The following is a 19,461-nucleotide window of genomic DNA, read 5'->3' as shown; positions in this document are numbered from 1 at the left end:
TAGTCAGCCACCAGTACCACTGCCACCGACAGTCGGCTATCGCTGCCACCGAGAACTCGAGAGTCAGCTGCAACTGTCACTGACAGTCAGCTGCTGCCACGTGTCACATGTCACGGCCAGCCCGCAGTGACGGTCCGCTGCCACACGCCACGGTCGCCGGTCAGCCAAATGATGGATCGAATAGGTCTTCAAAACTGATCGGTCACTGCGGATCTGCACATTCCAAAGGGCACGTGGGCATCGGTAAACGGAGTTGTACGATTTTCTCAGTCATGAAAGCCAGACTTCCGAGTCTAGGCAACAATCGTGATAAGTTGAGCGTGATCGTAATGAGGAAAAAGTTCATTGTTGGGAAGAATTCGTCGCCCGTATGCAGGCTGCCCATCAATCATTAAAGTCAATGCGGATTAACTCATACGTTTTACACGAAACAGCGCGCAGTTATTTTTTAGAATCGCGCATCAAGCAATCTACTTGAATTGTTAATCACTGCTGAATACTGTTCCTGCTGCAGTGATAAAACCACATGCAACCATGAAGGCTCGAGTTTTTCTCTTGAATTTAGAAAATAAGCGAAATATGGAGCCAATGCAACTGATGCGCCACGCCAATCCATAAAAACACGACACACATCTTCACACACGTCTTCTCTCGTTCGGTATCGTATGTATTCTCTCTAAAAATCTAGATAATAACGAATAGCATTCCACAAACGATTCTATGGTCGTTACCGGTGATCTGTGGTCTGTTTAGGGCTGTCCGGGTGGCGCACGGCTTCTTATGCTTCTCATTCAGAGACAAAATTATGTTCTCCAGCACCGGCACTCGGTGCCCCAGTTCTTCGGCAGTTGGATACACGCCGAGAACCTCGAGAAGGCAGCATGCGATGACGTGACGTCACCCTTCTCTGACCGAACTCAAAGCCGTCCTTCCACGTCTTTCGAGGTGACCCTTGAAACAAAACATCGCCGGAAGAAGGGGATTATGACGGTTGTAGATAGTTCTTACGACCCAACTGGATATGCTTGGGCTGACCAATTTATCGGGAAATAATGCGGGCTTAGCAGTGCTGCAACTGTGTGCCGTTGATTGATGTGGTAGTTTTCAGGCATGAGGTCACCTGAGGATGCCAGACAATCAGCGGTCTTACGTTACTCATTCGTTTGTGTTTCTAGCCCTATACCAGTCTGCAGCACCGATGATATACCTAACTGACATGACGAAAAACTAAAATCTGCATTCCGTATTTGTCTCGCAAAGAAGGAGAGGAACCCTTACTGGAATGCCAAGCAAAGAATAAGCGATTAAAATAAGGTTTTTGACTTTATCTCCTTATCACAGAATGTCAACTACCTAATAAAAATTATCTTAGCTTCAGTAATGCGTCAATAAATCAACAAAAAATCAGCATTCTTAAAGGGACCCTCCCACCTTCAAAAAAGTTAATGAATTGGCATGAAAGTGATGTCGCTCGGTTCAGAAAGAGCGAAAACGAATATCTACCAAATTTCACCGAAAAATATTCACCGGTTTTCAAGATATTAGACTTTTACATTTGTTTACTTTTTGGGATCTCCGCTGTTTCTAGCGACTTTATTTTAGAAGTGCGGCGTTTGCGGCAGATGTTGCGCGCAAATAGCATATACCACCGCGTGCTACAAAACGTTTTAGTCAAACATTTAAAAATCGTTAGATATCTGCGCTGACGTCACACATTCAGAGGGGTATTCCTAAGCATTAGCCCCTCTGAATCAAAATGCTGCAATTTTGAAATTCAATATTTCCGATTTAAGGCATTTCTCGATGTTGTGAGTGCCGAAACCGGTAATTGTGAGCCAGGGACCCCATTTTGGCTATCTCAACTCAAATCTAATGTTAAGGTGGGAGGGTCCCTTTAACGTCATTGCAATGATTCATTTGGAGACATGCTTATGACATTGGAATGCATCAGTTTGAGTGATGTCATTGAAAGGCATTTTCTTACTGCCTGCGTGTTTTCAATTGTGTGTGCTGATAACCCGTAATAACTGACGAAAGGTGTCCAATTTACAGAGCGTCTGTCTGTTGTCAGATTGGGACGAATGCGGCACGGACAACGGCGGCTGCTCGCACACATGCGTCAACACCCGCGGATCCTTCCTCTGTCTCTGTCCGGAGGGGATGAGACTCGGAGGCGACCGACTCACCTGTCAAGGTAGGTCAGCGAGGTCGACCAGCAGATCTGCCCGAGGGTAGGTCAGGGAACGGACGCACCTCACAGGGTAGGTCGGGCGACCGGCGCACCCGTCATCATATGTAGATCAGCAAGGCCGACCGGAGTCGAGGTCTAGTGATTACCATAATGCATTACACTAGTTAGCGAGGCAACGCAACCGACTGGAAGCTCTGTCAGGGGTCAGAATAAACCATATGTTTGTTAGTGGTCAGGGCTGAGGGGTGTGCAGAGGTTAGCGACACACCAAAAGCTTCAGACACGAATCTCTCATAGTTTTAGTGGTGGATCAGGTACTCTGTCATAGCTAAGTGAAAAATCTAGTTTGACTCCCTGACACAGGTCATTGCATTCGACCAGACGTCTGTCATATCAATGACAGACCAAAGGTGAAATAAAACAGCTACGAACCGTCAGCGCCACGCCTTTGTCCAGAGAGCGGACTTGATGATACACGTGTGTTGTTGTTCCAAATACACTCCCTACATCCGACAGAAAGCCCAGTCGGTCCAGTCACACCAACCATTGAAACCGCTCTAAACCACTCTGGTCTGTTGATCCTCACCAAACAAGCGTCTCTGGCATGGCGTCACACTCCGGTTGGCCGGTTCCACACCCCGAGCATCTGAATGGGCCTAACGAACTGCTCCTCGGCAGAGTATGTGCTGTCGGGGCGTGGTGAGCCGTTCAAGACAGTCCATCCCCCCAAACGGAGGGCCGAACGTACACAGTGCGTCCACCCTCTGTCTGTCAAACTGGGGTGGCGCCGACACTCCTGATTGGCGCTCTGCGGGTCATGATTGGGGTGCCGCGGGCCACGATTGGGGCGCCGCGGGCCACGATTGGGGCGGCGTCCAACAGCGACAGCAAGCCGCCGGCCGCCGACTGCCAACAGGCCAACTGCTAATGGTGGCCATTGCCGCTTCATTGGATCGTTTGCCCGCTGACATAGTGTCGGAGTCAGCTCGCAAGTCACGCCCCGTGATCCTATGCCTCTCATTCTGAGCTAGGGACTGGGAGGGGAGGGGGGCGGGTGCACTATGAGGAGCGCAGCGAAGTCAGACTTCGACCGTGGACGGTGGTCTCTCAGAGATACTGTTGCGCGCGGTCATTTATGGTGTCAGCTCTCAGCCCCATGCTATGGTTTACCGGCGTCGATGGTCGCAACTCGCAGCTCAGTCCCGAAGACTCCCGGCTCTCCAAGGCTGCTCCAGCTGTCGACTGTTTGATAAAGTCATCCGCAGCGTGTTCAAATACCGACGCCGGCTCTTGGATGGGAGATAACGCCTCCCTGAGGCCCCGACAGACGAAATACACGTGTCCATAGGGCGCCTGTTTATTGTCATATCACGTATCTGACAGGGCAGTATCATAAACAAGCATCGTCCCAACACAGCTGCATTGTCTGTAGTTTTATTGCAAGGTATGGAGAGATACCGCAATAAGCTACTTCAGGAGTTGTTGGGTGCTTGCAGTATTTTGTTCGGTTAATAAATAGATAAATAAATATTTTATCAGATCTTTCACTCAAATCACAAATCAGATTTTTCACTTAGCTATGACAGAGTACCTGATCCACCACTAAAAATAAATAAACATAGACACATTTGGGAATAGTTGTAAATGTTGTTGTTCAGCTGAGACGTATTTAATGTATAAAACGTTATTTTTACACCAGCTTACAACGTTTTATACAACATGTGGGAATATTCAAGATAATTACGATATCTTCTGAGGCTTAACTACGCTTTAAACGGACTTGACTTTAAACGGACTTTAAACACCCTTTACTGAACGCACCTCATTATAAACGTCAATTGCTTGCTAAGATCCTTATGTATAGGCACCTATCGCAGATAGCGAAGAATGTCCACAGACCCACATACATGGTAGCGGCAATTGTCGATTTTTGTTGTCTGTGGAGCCCTAGATTTTCCGTGATTATTCGTTGCTGTGATGCTGAAATCATTCAATGTCCGGGTGCTATATTTAATTTTACATGAGTTAGCCTGTTTGCTGACCTTATGACGTGTCAACATTCCAGCCGTCGGCCCATGTACAAACAACAATGGCGGCTGCAGCCACACCTGTGAGGAGCTCGACGGCCGGGCGCGCTGTCACTGTCATCCCGGGTAAGACAACACGGCTGTCACTGTCATCCCGGGTAAGACACCGCGGCTGTCACTGTCATGATACAGGGTAAGATAACGCGGCTGTCACTGTCATAATACAGGGTCACATGGGCGTGCTGCCACTGTCATCCCGGGTCAGACACCGCGGCTGTTACTGTCATAATACAGGGTAAGACACCGCGACTGTCATTGTCATAATACAGGGCTAGATGGGCTTTCAGCCACTGGTATAGCAGGTAATATTGAATTTCTACCTTTATCATCCCGAGTAAGAAAAGGGATAGCGGTCAGGCGCCAAGACACAGCGGATGGGCGCTCTGTCATTCGATGTTTTATAGATAGACGTTCTATAACTGTCATTCCGGGACAGACAGGCGCGCTGCCACTGTCATCTCGTGTAAGACATGGCCCACCTGCATCCTGCACTGATCAAACACCGCTCCCGCTGGCCTGGCCCACTATAATGCGATGTGCTATCAGCCGCGACAGAGGTAAATATTGACAGCGAGCAGTCGCCAATCGGCCCCATGCCGGGGCGCGCTTTGCGAACTGGCGTCGTCCAAATAACCGAAGTTTATCTCAGGAGGATGTAATTCTGATTTGGTTATATTAGCCGGTTTCACGATGGGCTATCCGGCAAATGCACCTGATTTGACCAAATCTGCACCCAATTTCTTTTACAGCAAGTATCTTCATTTTAGGAATTTATTTCAGTGTTTTAATCGATGATGCTCTCTGATAATATGACAAAGCAGGCATATAAGCAAATAGTGCAACCCTAGCTGATAGCTGCTAAGAGACACACTGAACCTGATTTGACCAAATCTGCACCTAATCTGTACCAGATGTGCACCAAATGTGTACCAGATGGCCGTCGTGAAAACGGCTAATACTAGGGTGACCCGCGTGCTCCGCAACGCGAAAAGGGATATTTTCGATCGGCGGGTGTTCGGTTGTTCTTGTGTCGGTTGGGTTATCTATCCATTTCGGTCGATTGCTTTTTGACGGCTAAACGTTTTGGTTTGTGGAAAAAATATCCACCGCATCGAGGTGCCCGTGTCTGATAAGCATGCTTTCCACTTCAGAATCTGTCAAATGTGCTTTATAATTGAGGTGCGTAGTTTTAAGACAAATGAAAGGCGTAGATAATTTTCGCTAAAAATCGTTTTGCAGAGGTTTAAAACATTTATATTTTAAAGAACACTGTTGCTTGTCATGCAAACGTGATGATTGGATCTTGGAGAGAATTGAATGCTCTTTCTAATGATAGCATTTTCAATTGTCAAGCGTATCAGGTTAAGCAGCATATCCCGTGTATCTTTTTAGTGGCACATTATGGACAAATACCATTTTAATTCAGCGATTTTTTCCACATTGTTTTTGATCAATTAGCTTTTCACAATTTTTCCATGAGAGACGGTACATTTTTATTGCTAATAGGCGCTGTTTCAACTCATTCCGTCTGACGATCACCTGAAATTAATATAAATTCCAAAATCCGTTTAAAATGGCACTTTTTGAAATGAAATTGCCCTCACACTTGCACGTGGCGCGTGCCACCCCTGCACCGCACACTATTCGATTGCCCGTTCGATTCTCTACACGATGCTGTTTTCCCCGTGCCGATCGGGCGCACGGCTACCGAGATATTGCACGGGGAACGGACCCGTGTCGGGCAAATTTAGCCATTTTCGCCCGTTTTTGCCAGCCGATTTATACATGTAAAGTCTATGACGCGAATTTGCACTTTTTGGGCACGCGCCAGCGCTCGCTATCGATCCGATCGAGCCGAGACCGCTCAAAGGCACGTTGTCCATCCTTGTTCTATAACTTGCGCAAATTTCAGCGCGGTAGGTGCAACGGTGTGATCTGTAACCCGCGCTACGTAGCACCATGTCGCGACCTTCGTAATAGACAGAAACTACGCCCTCCTCAAATAGTAATATAGATAACTTTAATTCCATTCCACATTCCACATTCCACTCATCATGATAACATTATCTCCTTTTCATATATCAATCGTTTTCTTTTATCAGATCCCTAGGCATATGTATTATTATCATACTTTCATAACGACGATGAGGAATTTCAGTCTTGCCATAAAATGCAGATTTCGTAGCATTGTTTGTGGGCTAGAAACATACTTAACCGGTACCTAATGATATCCAAGCTAAGCCGACTTCCTTTCCGTAGCGACGTTGTGGTGAGTGGAGATAGGGAACGAAGCTCGCATTTATTGAGTTCTGAGCCGCTATCGTGATTGCTGTGGCCGAAACGACGAACATCACTATTTCTAAGCGAAATATTTGATGCAAAGGAGGTACACCTGTATCTCATACCACGGTTTATGGGGGTGCAAAAACATCTCTGACAGAGCTGGCGCAATAAATGAATCACTTGCCTGCCAGTATGCGAACTGCAAGGTCTGATACATTCATTACACAGACTGAATGATAATTTCAGCCGGTTCCGTCCATGAAATGCTGTCTCACGTTGGTGATGGTGTTGCACAACCTCACAGCTCTGTAGTCTCAGCAAGTCGACGGTGACCTATTGACCTTTGACCGCAACAGGGACATATTCCCTCCCACTCGGGGTCACTGTGACATGGGCGGATATCAATGTAGACCCGGAAATGACCACTGACCTGTCGGACATTCTCTTCCCCACTATAACGCCAATAACCTGTGACCTTCACACAGCTTCTCCCTGGGCGCTGACGGCCGGTCGTGCGAGCTCAACGCGTGCACCCGGAACAACGGTGGCTGTCAGCACGTGTGTGACCTGAGGTCAGGTCGGGTCAGCTGCTCGTGTCACGGCGGCTACCGACTGGGCGCCGACGGAGCTTCTTGTGAAGGTGAGGATCCCTCGGCGGGCCGTAACACCGACCCTGTCTGAGGAATAGACTGCAGACCGTGCTGGGAGTGAGGTGCTACTTATGATGCTATTACAGTCCTGTCATGAATCCTTTCGCTGAAGGCGTTACCACGTCCACATCTCAGTGGAGTTATTACGATAATGGTTGGCTGTGCCATATTTGAGGGCCGCTCATATGAATCAACTTCACAAAGACGTCAATTAAATCGCCTCTAAACAACCATTATTAGAAGATTGAGTTGTAGCACGACATAATAAAAGTCATGACAGCTGATGGCAACCCTATTTTGATGCAAATTGATCGGTTCATTAGTCCAAATCTGAGGCTGTATAACAACACCCAGCCCATACTGCCCTCTCCCGGACATATCACGGCCATTTGGTGGAGCGGCCGACCGTGATATACAGGCTGTAAACTGCACGGCTGCATTTGCATCCCTCTGACGGCCCATCCCGCCCGGATGGACGCCGGACAGGGCCGGTCAGCCTCCTGGGCGGTCACTCTGGGCTGATTTATCGTGGTTTGTGTGCTGAACCGGTGGGGGGGGGGGAGGTAAACCAGCCTTTAGTTGCGGTCGCAGGGGACGGACGGAATGCATCCGGTCCATGCTCGATGTATTGTCGATGTCGTGATGTCATGCGAGGGATAGAATGTCTGTGATGCTGTCATCGATGGGTGATGACCAGGGATGCGGAGCCGGAGCCGGAGTCGGAGCCGGAGCCGCCGGAGCCGGCATATTTTGCCCGGAGCCGGAGCCGGAGCCGGAGCCGTGAAACAATATAGATCGGAGCCGGAGCCGGAGCCGGAGCCGCCAAAAAAGGGGGTGACTCCGGCTCCTTTTTATTTTTTGAAGAGGAAAAAAATAATTGACCTAGTTCGGTTTGACAGTACAAGGCAGTGAAACATATGGTATGTACTTACGTCATGGGCCATCAAGTGAATGAAAAAGCCGAATATCCCGAGTATCCCACAGTACGCAATCAACTTCTTGTCTGCTCCTCCCCCCCCCCCACGTCTACTGCATCCCCAGAACATGAGGACCGGTCATCAGGTGACGGCCATTGTTTTATAGCCAGTGCAGTGGACTGCGACTCCCAGCACCGTCTCTGCCGAGACGGGTGTCAGCTTACGATGGTTCAGTGAACTCCGATTCGCGGCGACTGCGTTTCCAATGCCATCGCTTCCTAGTCCTTTGTTCTGCCAGTTCTCTCCGAGGTGCGTTTGCGCGGGGACGCGGTCATGAGCCGGTCATGGCAAAGAGTAACGCGTATAACCAATCCAATTTTTCTTCCACCCGTATTTAGTTGATTGCATATAGGGGATGTACTGAGTCGGAGCCGGAGCCCCCGGAGCCGGAGGCGCCGGAGCCGGACCATTTTACTCGGAGCCGGAGCCGGAGCCGGAGCCGCCATAACATTTCACCCGGAGCCGGAGCCGGAGCCGGAGCCAATTTTTTTCGCCGGAGCCGGAGCCGGAGCCGGAGCCGTCTGAAATTTCCACGGCTCCGCATCCCTGGTGATGACACATGTATCAATACTGGCCGCACACGAAGTGAATCGCGCCACCGCGAGACGTAATGCTTGTCTGTTTGTGTGCTTGTGGATTTTCTGTGTCGCTAATAAGAATGTTATGTCATTCCTTTGCCTGCCTATTCTTTGTTAGTGATTAAATGCCCCGTCAACGCCCGTCCCCTCTCGCTGTTTCGATTTTCTGGCGGTCCCACTGTGCCGTATTCCACAGACATTGATGAGTGCAGTGAGCTGTCACCTTGCAGCCAGCTGTGTACCAACACACCGGGGTCGTATGTGTGCCACTGCCGGCCGCACCACCGTCTCAGCGGAGACGACCGGACCTGCCACAGTACGTACTTCAACGGGCCGAGGGGAAAAAGGAGTCACCGTTCCGTGCTTCCATCCTCAGGATACTGAAATCCTTCTCCTCCATGCCGCTACCCCCTCCGGGCTGGACAGGCAACTTTATCTCATGCGGGCTGCTCCCTTGGAGCGGCACCGCTGCTCCCGAGGGAGCGCACCCCGTAGCCGGGTGCAGTGAGTGCCTTGGGGCTGGGTGGCCTGTCCTCTGGACGGGCTCAGCTCCGGCGACTCACTAGGGTGCCTGCCCAGACCAATGTCTCCCACTATATCCTATCATCCTCCCGGCTCTGAAATGGTCTAATTGGACCGAAAGGGCCTAACCCAACAAAACAAAAACAAACAAAAAGGAGTCATAGGTGCCTTTAGTTACTACTACAAATATATCCTTACCGATGAAAAACGTGCTTAGGCAAAGGATCATACAGAATGAATATTATTCATGTTAGGTTATGGTATTGCAACAGTAAAATGTTCACTTTGGTCACGTGTGTCGCCGAGTTAACCATTGCTCATTCATCTGTTCCCGTCCTCTATTTATTTTATCATTCAAAAAAAAAAAAAAATACCAGACCACATGTGCCTCTAATCTTGACCTATCCCGTCGTGAACTTCCACACGTTCAGTGCCTCTTCTTTGCCAACAGCCTTCCCTCTGATGTCGACTCACCAGTCTGCTCCGTAATTGACCGTGACACACCCACGACACTCCCATGACGTGGCGTGATGCAGCCGTGACCCCGACCGTCACCGCGACCTCCCCCGCCCCGCTCCCCCCCCCCCCGGCTGGCGGCCGGCCCGGCTGCGATCCAATGACGTCACGTCTGTGTTGACCCCGCCGCCTCCTGCCGAGGGGAGTGACTGACCGGCCGGTCACCCTGTTCGCCAGGTGTGTACACAGTGCTCGTGGACAAGTGCCTCGATGGCAACGGAGGCTGTGAGCACATGTGCACGGCGTCGGAGTCGGGTGTGCAGTGCTCGTGTCACCCGGGATATCGGCTGGGAGACGACCAGCGCAGCTGCCAGGTCAGTTGGACTCGGGGTCAGAAGAAGTTCTGGGAGACCGGTGGAGGTTAGCTGAAGTCATAGAAAACCTTAAAGGGTCAATACGGGTCAAAGGTTAGCGGTGGTCAATTCAGCTCTGTGAAAGACAGGTGCTCAATCATATGACTAGGGATAGTCATTCATTCATTCATTGAGAAGTAACTCCATGTCAAGTGCTTTCTTTTAATAATATTGTCTATTTTTGTGCTGCATATGACTCACGATCAGCATCCGGAGATTCTTGGCAGAACCGGTGGGAAATGTAAAATTTCCAGTGGACGGGAATTCAGTAGTGTTGCCTTTTGGCACGGCGCTTGTGCGGCGAAGGATGTGCCATAGCTCGGTGGCGGGGGGATTCGGAAGACAAACAGCCCGGCCCACGCCGCCAGTGTGACGCTAACTGCGACACCATGTCACCAGTCCCCATAGATCCCTTCCACCTGTGGGCCGCCAGAGTTATATCCGCGCTAACTGAGGAATGTATGAGGGTACTATCAACCTGACCCACGGCCTATTTATTCGAGGAAACATTCATCTGTCAACGCAGGTAAAACACAAGTGCTTTAAAGCTTTTCATCCTCGTTATTTCATACCACATTCTTTTCTATCTCAGACTTGCATAAACATCCAGTGACGTCATAAATCTGTTTCGGGCGGCGGCAGGACGAAGATGAGTGTTCCGGGGGCGCCCATAGATGTCAGCACCAGTGTGACAACATCCCGGGCAGCTACCGGTGCTCCTGCAGGGTCGGCTACCTGCTGCTGGACGGACAGCGCTGTCAGGGTGAGTTTGACAGGACGGATACCGCTGTCAGGGTGAGTATGAAGGGGAGTTAGTGCTGTCGGGGTGAGTTTGACAGGACGGACACCGCTGAGTTATTTGGACAGGATACTGGTGCCAGGCATGAGCATTGAGTAAAACAGGACGAAACTGTGCCGTCAGAGTGAGGTTGCTAGGACGGACAACTATCAGGGTGAAAATAGGAGGTAGGTAAAAAGTAAACAGGACGATTGTTTGGGTCACCGTTCCGTGCTTCTATCCTCAGGATACTGAAATCCTTCTCCTCCACGCCGCAACCCCCCTCCGGGCTGGACAGGCAACTTTATCTCATGCGGGCTGCTCCCTTGGAGCGGCACCGCTGCTCCCGAGGGAGCGCACCCCGTAGCCGGGTGCAGTGAGTGCCTTGGGGCTGGGTGGCCTGTCCTCTGGACGGGCTCAGCCCCGGCGACTCACTAGGGTGCCTGCCCAGACCAATGTCTCCCCCTAATTCCTATCATCCTTCCGGCTCTGCAATGGTCTTGTCGACCGAAAGGGCCTAACCCAACAAAACAAAAATTGTTTGGGTGCCAAGGTGACGGTTGTCAGGATGAGGGAATAAGACTAACGCTGCAGTCAGTTAGGTGTGACATGATGACAGATCTATACGTCAGGGTAAGACTCACGCGAGATGGGCAGAGCTAATGACTTCCAGTCACTCCCGTACACCACCGGGACAGAGTGCGATGCCTACCAAGGTCGGAGTCTTCGGTGAGATCTGACGGACCGACCGGAGTCTAATCCCAGTGCGACCGACATAACCGTCATGATGCGGTCAACACCGTCCGTCCATACTGTAATTTATGACACATTTTGCTGAAGCGGAACGGGATACTTTCATTGGTGGTGTCCGGCGGTACTTTTTGAAACAGATTAGCGGGTTTGAAGTTACGAACACTGGACAGTAATGGTGAATTGTCTTTTTACCGTATATTACTACCACTTTATACGGATATATGCCAGAACATAATAGCTGGTAATACGGAGAAAAGTCACCGTCACCACGAAAAACCTTACAAACTTTGTGAACTCCGCGGTACTCACATCAAAGGGTTCGCTAAACCATTAAAAAATTGATTCGAAAAATGATTGCTGCAGCAGTTCCGTCAAGATTTATAACAAGATATAGAAACTTTAATTTTTTCATACGGTCACCACAGCAAACGGTGCCCTTGCGATCACTATTGCCAGCATGTCATGCACCGTTGACCGTGCAATGTGCATGCCATGTGATGGCTCCCCGTCTTCCCCACGTGATGGCTGCCCGTCTGCCCGTGCGACCGTTGTCCGTTCTCTCCCCAGACATGGACGAGTGTTCTGTTCAGAACGGCGGCTGTGAGCACGACTGTTCCAACACGGCCGGATCTTACCGCTGCTCGTGTCGCGAGGGGTACCAGCTGGAGGTCGACCAGCACTCCTGCTCCAGTGAGTGATAGATGATCCCGGCACTCCTGACAACAGGAGTGACAGACACTCATGACACTCCTGCTACAGCATGTGACACGACACGCACTTCTGTTTCAGTAGGTAAGTGTCAGATGATCCCAACACTCCTGCTTACAAGAGTGGCAGACACTCATGACACTTATAATACTCCAGTAAAAGGGATATAGACAACTCTGAAATTCCCGCTCTTGCGAGTGTAAGACGTTCCCGGTACAAACATCGTGAGAGTATCACGGAGAAGTTATCAGTGCCGTGCCCTACGCCAGTAGCATCCCGTCACGATCCGCATTTCGCCCGCCACGGTGGGCGGCCTGCCTGGGCGGATTACATGGGACTGCAGGCGAACGGCGGATCAGCCGCCTCACAAACGGAGTTCGCCGAATGTTAATACCGCCGCGACATCTTCCACTGAGATGACGTCATGCCACCCGACTGGGGGATGCTCCATGGTGTGGGACAGCTCTTTGGTAATGCTGGACGAGACAGCAGAGCGCGATGCTGCTGGAGTGCATAGGGTGCATACAATTACACAAACGCCCGAGGCCTGACTAATCGCCCGGGCTGGGTAATGTGAGTAGGACTGGATCGGTGGATATAGCTCGCTCGTCGGGAGGAGCTTGGTGAGAGGGCAAGGCAGAGAGGCTTTATTAGAGGAATTGGGAAGGTGCTGTGTTCGTTTCTACCGTTGTTAGTTTTATTTTAGCAGCGTCTGTTTCTTCTTTTGTTAGTTGTGGCCAGCTGGCAGGGCGATGGACCGACAGCATCCGACACAAGACTCCGAGCGCTCGACAATCACCGGCAAGGTATGGCGATTTCGTCTTCCTACAACAAACATTCTGTTTTATCTCTCAGGTAATGCTCACAGCGTGTTTTTTAGAGTGCCTTAACGTGTATAGATAGGAGGTAACATTTTACTCTGTTGAAATGGTGTGGGCCCTTTGTGGACCTGGCGACGGCCTCTGCGTTCATTGCGACACCCAGGTATAACCACCAGTTCCTCTGTCTGCCACCAGGCGACTGCCCGCTGGGCTATACCGGCCACCAGTGCCGGGAACACTGTCCGTTGGGCACCTTCGGGGAGGGATGTAACCAGCTCTGTCTGTGCCAGAACGGAGGCACCTGCCATCATGTCACCGGTAAGAAGCAATTTGGGATCGACACCGGTGCTGGGTCTCGGTACACCTGTTACCAGGGATGCGGAGCCGGAGCCGGAGTCGGAGCCGGAGCCGCCGGAGCCGACATATTTTGCCCGGAGCCGGAGCCGGAGCCGGAGCCGTGAAACAATATAGCCCGGAGCCGGAGCCGGAGCCGGAGCCGCCAAAAAAGGGGGCGACTCCGGCTCCTTTTTATTTTCTGAAGAGGAAAAAAAATAATTGACCTAGTTCGGTTTGACAGTACAAGGCAGTAAAACATATGGTACTTTACTTACGTCATGGGCCATCAAGTGAATGAAAAAAAGCCGAATATCCCCAGTATCCCACAGTACCTACGCAATCAACTTCTTGTCTGCTCCTCCCCCCCCCCCCCCCCCCCCCACGTCTACTGCATCCCCAGAACATGAGGACCGGTCATCAGGTGACGGCCATTGTTTTCAAGCCAGTGGCAGTGGACTGCGACTCCCAGCACCGTCTCTTCCCCTCCCCCCCCCCCCCCACTCCCACCCCCCAATGCAGCCGAGACTGGTGTCAGTTTACGATGGTTCAGTGAACTCCAATTCGCGGCGACTGCGTTTCCAATGCCATCGCTTCCTAGTCCTTTGTTCTGCCAGTTCTCTCCGAGGTGCGTTTGCGCGGGGACGCGGTGAGCCGGTCATGGCAAAGAGTAACGCGTATAACCAATCCAATTTTTCTTCCACTCGTATTTAATTGATTGCATAGGGGATGTACTGAGTCGGAGCCGGAGCCGCCGGAGCCGGAGCCGCCGGAGCCGGACCATTTTACTCGGAGCCGGAGCCGGAGCCGGAGCCGCCACAACATTTCACCCGGAGCCGGAGCCGGAGCCGGAGTCGATTTTTTCCTCCGGAGCCGGAGCCGGAGCCGGAGCCGTCTGAAATTTCCACGGCTCCGCATCCCTGCCTGTTACTGATTTAAACGACATTAGCCGCGCTCTTATACTTTCCGATAGTTCTTGCCTGCTGAAGCAGAACACATTGCCAATATTTAAAGCATTCGGTTGCTTCATAAATATCAACTCTTATACAAATCTGCTCAATTGTTTAAGGTTTATTTTTTTAATCATCGCTGTAAATTCACGATGCATTGTATGCAGCCTGACTTGACCTTAAATATGACAGGTCACTGTAGCTGCCCACCAGGAGTCAGTGGCAAGAGATGCGAGCAGAGCTGTCCCGCCGTCTGTGACCTGGCCGGACCTCTGACCCGCCACAGGTCACTGTAGCTGCCCGCCAGGAGTCAGTGGCGAGAGATGCGAGGAGGGCTGTCCTGCCGTCTGTGACCTGGCCGGACCTCTGACCCGCCACAGGTCACTGTAGCTGCCCACCAGGAGTCAGTGGCAAGAGATGCCAGGAGGGCTGTCCTGCCGTCTGTGATCTGACCTGACCTCTGACCTGCCACAGGTCACTGTAGCTGCCCGCCAGGAGTCAGTGGCAAGAGATGCGAGGAGGGCTGTCCTGCCGGCCGTTTTGGCCAGAACTGTGAAAAACGGTGTCCAGTCGGCTGTCCAAGAAACAGGTTGGTGTCGGAAGCTTTAACCTCGTTCACACAAATGCTGCAGTGTTGGTGTGTACGATATGCATCAGCCGGTGTTAATAATAAGCTGAATACTGAACGAACAGCGAACACCCATCACCATTTGGCATTTGCCGACGGCAATGCTTCTTTCTGGGCGGCGCCGGCAGTGAACGCCTGAATGTAGACTGTACCGCCATACACGAATCGCTGCTCGTTTACAATTCGCTCCATAGATGGCACTAGCGGTCGGCGCCTGTGGGTATGCTGTACCGCAGGGCACGATATGCGATACCACGCCTGGCGCTCGCGTAACGTGCGTTTGTGCGTCTGTCCACAAGGTGTAACCGGTATTCTGGATACTGTGAGTGCCCACCGGGCTACTTCGGACCCCAGTGCGCCGAGACGTGTCCCTGGGGCACCTTTGGTGTCAACTGTCAGAGCAAGTGCGACTGCCACCGGCCGCACACCATCCGCTGTGACGCAGAGGTAAGCGAGCCATTGGATTGATTATATTGCGGTCCATTGGATTCGATTTGCTTTAACGAGTTTCAACATTTTTTCTCTCTAAGCAGATAACTCACACTCGTCTATTCGTAATAAAACGACTTAGTACCTACACCATACACATTAAAAGCATAAATTTCGAAAACTGCTGCTGTGGGTATCACGTAGCCTCTTCACATGCCTTCTTGACTGACGTTCGTTTGCCGATCTCTCCCCCTAGACCGGCCAGTGCATCTGTAGACCGGGCCATTCTGGAGAAAAGTGCCGGGAACTGTGCCCCGCCGGCACGTTCGGCGCTGGCTGTGCCGAACGCTGCTCCAACTGCCCCAGTGGAAAGTGTCATCATACATCGGGAGAATGCGTAAAATCAACAGACACAGGAAACAATGAGGATAACTCACTCGGCAATGGAATCGAACAGTCGAAGAGACCCAAAAGAAGTGAGTCAGCTGTACCTGCTTTTCCTTTACGTCCATAATGATAAAAATGCCGAAAGGATTCGGTTTGAATTTTGTTTTGTCTTTGTTTTTAAACGGATTTGTAATTGTGAACGAACATTCATTGTAGCACGTCACATTAGACTTTCATTCTTTAATTACCCATTTTATCTCTTGCTCCAGGAAAACGGTGCCGGTGCCCGGGCGGGGAGTGCAACGAAGAGGGTCGCTGTGTCTGCCCGCCGGGATTCCGGGGCAGGAGGTAATCATGCTCGACGATCACGTCGTCGACATTGCTACTTGTATTTGCCAATTCGTGAATTTGTTCTTAATATGCTGCACATATTCATTTTAAACGAGAAGTGAAGAGAATAACTGCATTAGGTATAGCCAGTGAAATAAGGTCACGTTTAAACTCTTCACGAACAACTGACAACCTCGCCGACAAGGCCGCATGCTCCGCCTGACTAGTTTCTCTCTCCGCCGGTAGATGTCGGAGGCCGTGCCGCCGGAACCGTTTCGGCCCCAACTGCCGGTACCGGGGCCGCTGTCGGAACGGGGGCGCGCTGGACCACGTGACCGGTACCTGTTCGTGTGCAGCCGGCTTCTTCGGCCGGGTGTGCGCCTCCAAATGCCCCGAGGGCTACCACGGCCGGCACTGCGCCGAGGTAAGGGAGTGACGTCATAGGCGCCAAGACTCCTAAGCGTTCATGCAAGTTCCATGTCGAAGTTCTTGTACTTTTTTTTAGCTATTCTCTTCGGTGGAACCTGGGCTAAGGTGCAGACTGCAGACATCGTACGCTACTAAACACTAAATTAATTCGCTGACTGCTGAGTACGTGACTCCTGATGTGACTCCTTTAGTTTGGGCCCAGATAATTGGAGCAGGCCGAGGCCAGCGAGCGCTGTGATGCATCGCTGATTCACCAGTCGTTTGTTGGTCATAACAACACGTTTAGCGTCTACTGTTCCACTATTGTAACCGACATACTGATGCCCCAGCGTTCGGACGAAAAGCAGTTAGCAGACCCTGGGGCTGGGGGGGGGGGGGTAGGTATTCGAGAGGCACCATGCTGCGATGTTTCCTCACGTGTATGCCACTGTCCGACATGAGGTTACGAAATTATACATGTTGACGTTGAACCGTGCTCTCGAAGGTATGTCTGTATAGTGTGTAACCCCACTGGCACTGTGTAACTGTCTCAGGATAAAGGTGTGTATGTGTTACCAGACTGACCTGTGTTGTGACCTGCGCCACAGGTGTGCCTATGTTACAACGGCGGTCGGTGCGACGCCGTCAGTGGGGCCTGTCTCTGTCCGCCCGGCTACATGGGCCAGCTCTGCCAACACGTCTGCCCTCAGGGTGGGTGCAGGGTCAGGTGTGCAGGGTCACGTCATAATGCAAGGTCACAACTCACACCTCTCATGAGCGCATATTGAGTGGAGGATGGCATGCCGGCGAGCTCGATCGACGAAGCAAGTGTTTTATCTCGGCATTGACTATACATATTTTACATTGTTTCAGTCATTTATGCAAAATAATCGGACCTTGATAATTATATATTGCATAAACATAGCAGCATATTTGTTACAAAACAGAACACCATAGCGCATTGAACCCAGTCGGGTTGACCGCCCGTTCACCCTGTCCCTGTCCACCACAGGTCAGTACGGCCAGGACTGCCGGTCGGCCTGTGTCCGGACACCCTGTGACCCCGTGTCCGGCCGGTACCCGTGTCCGGCCGGCCGCGCCGGGCCCGGGTGCGAGTTGTCCTGTCCGGCAGGACGGTACGGGCCCGGCTGTGCACGCCGCTGCCGCTGTCCGGCCGGTGTGAACTGTGACCCGGTCGAAGGTCACTGTCTCTGCGGTCCCGACCGGCTGGGCACACGGTGTCAGACCACTAATGGTGAGAGGGGAGGATAGATGTCCTTGACTTTTGACCGGATTGAAATTCATCTACGCTTCGTTCATAAAAAGACCATTCTGCGCGGTAGTGAAATATTGTTTGTAATCATATAGTGATTAGTTACCTTACCCGTTACCGTAAATGCTTTGCAAGAACAACGTCATTTCTTTGAAAAGCATAGTTGTGAAGAAAGCATATCGTAATGCTGATGGAATAATTAAAGGCTAGTCGTGTCGAAATAAGTATAAATAAATGTCAAAACGGCATTTGACGTAATGCTGACATCATTTCAGAATTTTACGTGTTACGAAACGCAACTCTTGGAGAGCCACGTGAAGATCTTTAGTTCCTTCAGCTAGCCAGTTTGGCGGGCAAGGACAGCCGGGACCCTTCTGGGTCAGTCGAGGCTGCCTCTGGGGAAGTCGAAACGCCTCTGAGGCAGCCGGATCGGAGCTCCGCTGAGGCAGTCCTGATCTCCCTCTGAGGCATTCGACTGTCGAACTGGCGGAACAGCGGAGCCTTCTTGGGCTCCTCAATGTGATGGTTCAGTGCAGCTTTAGGGAGGCTGTCCTGAGACAGTCCTCCCTTCGAGTGACGCTCGTGAATGACGCTCGTGCCAATAGTGTGAAAATGCAATGCTTCCATACCTGTGACTAAGCTGTAGCTCTAGTGCGGTTCATCGTTCCGATGAATTCGAAAAGTCTGTCGTATCGCTATTGCTTGGACACTTTGATGTTCAAACTCCGTATTATTTACATGTTGCTTTTTATCAGCATAGTGGAGTCGGTTGCAAAAAGTGTTTTATATTACATGTTCAATGTTAATCTTTGCATTCTGCCAGTTGCTTGAAAGGGTGGCTGCATGCTTGTAGCTTTGGTGCGTGAAGGCTCCGCCGAGCGCGAACCCCAACGCTTTTAAACTTTACTGACTGACAGAGAGTGGCACGGTGCCAGAGTTTGTGATAACATGTGTTGAGCAGATGTACGAGTGACCTTGACCTTCTGACCTTGTTTGTTTGTTTGTTTGTTGCCGGAGAATGCCGCGAGGTAGACTGTTTGTTATGTGCTTGACCTCTCATCGGCCAGTGGGCAGACAATACATCGCGCATGAATGACGCTTTTCGTGACACACTGGTCTTTTGATAGTAATTTAACATAGCTTGCAAGAAAGCTACCTGTGATGAGCATAGCACATTAAATACCCGAAGAAGTGGAGCATTGCGTCCTCAATATCAGACTGCGCACAGTTGGTCTGGTGTTTTTGGCAGCAGCTTGGAATGCCGTCAATGTTTACAGTTCACGGTGCTTTATCACGGTGTTTATAACACGCAGCGCTCCTGCGGCATGTTCTTACACCACGCCGCGCTGCTATGATAAACGTGGCCGTGACTCGTGAGCCGGCTCTGAATCACGATACGGGGAACTAAAACTTCCTCTGAAGACTGTGTGCGAATCCATACCCTGCTGCCCGTATGTGTGTGAGCCCGAGGAGTGTGCACTGCTTATGTTTGTTTGTGTAGTATGT

General features: G+C 51.0%; 1 protein-coding gene across 2 annotated transcripts in view; it reads left to right on the top strand.

The window, feature by feature from the left end:
- The window catches only part of LOC122377946 (multiple epidermal growth factor-like domains protein 6), a 113,956-nt gene extending 94,891 nt beyond the window's left edge, over positions 1–19,065 (top strand). For both annotated transcript variants that reach the window (XM_043358577.1, XM_043358578.1), the window contains 17 exons: positions 2,072–2,194; positions 4,257–4,344; positions 7,047–7,201; positions 8,963–9,082; positions 9,982–10,118; positions 10,800–10,920; positions 12,256–12,378; positions 13,128–13,202; positions 13,413–13,535; positions 14,975–15,089; positions 15,428–15,575; positions 15,814–16,033; positions 16,214–16,292; positions 16,521–16,698; positions 17,291–17,393; positions 17,695–17,937; positions 18,231–19,065. In XM_043358577.1, the coding sequence (XP_043214512.1) occupies positions 2,072–2,194; positions 4,257–4,344; positions 7,047–7,201; positions 8,963–9,082; positions 9,982–10,118; positions 10,800–10,920; positions 12,256–12,378; positions 13,128–13,202; positions 13,413–13,535; positions 14,975–15,089; positions 15,428–15,575; positions 15,814–16,033; positions 16,214–16,292; positions 16,521–16,698; positions 17,291–17,393; positions 17,695–17,937; positions 18,231–18,283 (2,204 nt within the window). In that variant the 3' untranslated portion in view covers positions 18,284–19,065. The remainder of the gene's footprint in view (positions 1–2,071; positions 2,195–4,256; positions 4,345–7,046; positions 7,202–8,962; positions 9,083–9,981; positions 10,119–10,799; positions 10,921–12,255; positions 12,379–13,127; positions 13,203–13,412; positions 13,536–14,974; positions 15,090–15,427; positions 15,576–15,813; positions 16,034–16,213; positions 16,293–16,520; positions 16,699–17,290; positions 17,394–17,694; positions 17,938–18,230) is intronic.
- The last annotated feature ends 396 nt before the right edge of the window (positions 19,066–19,461 follow it).

The sequence above is a fragment of the Amphibalanus amphitrite genome, unplaced genomic scaffold, assembly GCF_019059575.1.
Source record: "Amphibalanus amphitrite isolate SeventyFive unplaced genomic scaffold, NRLGWU_Aamphi_draft 000053F_arrow, whole genome shotgun sequence".
Lineage (NCBI taxonomy): Eukaryota > Metazoa > Arthropoda > Thecostraca > Balanomorpha > Balanidae > Amphibalanus > Amphibalanus amphitrite.
This window is presented reverse-complemented; position numbering and strand designations above follow the sequence as displayed.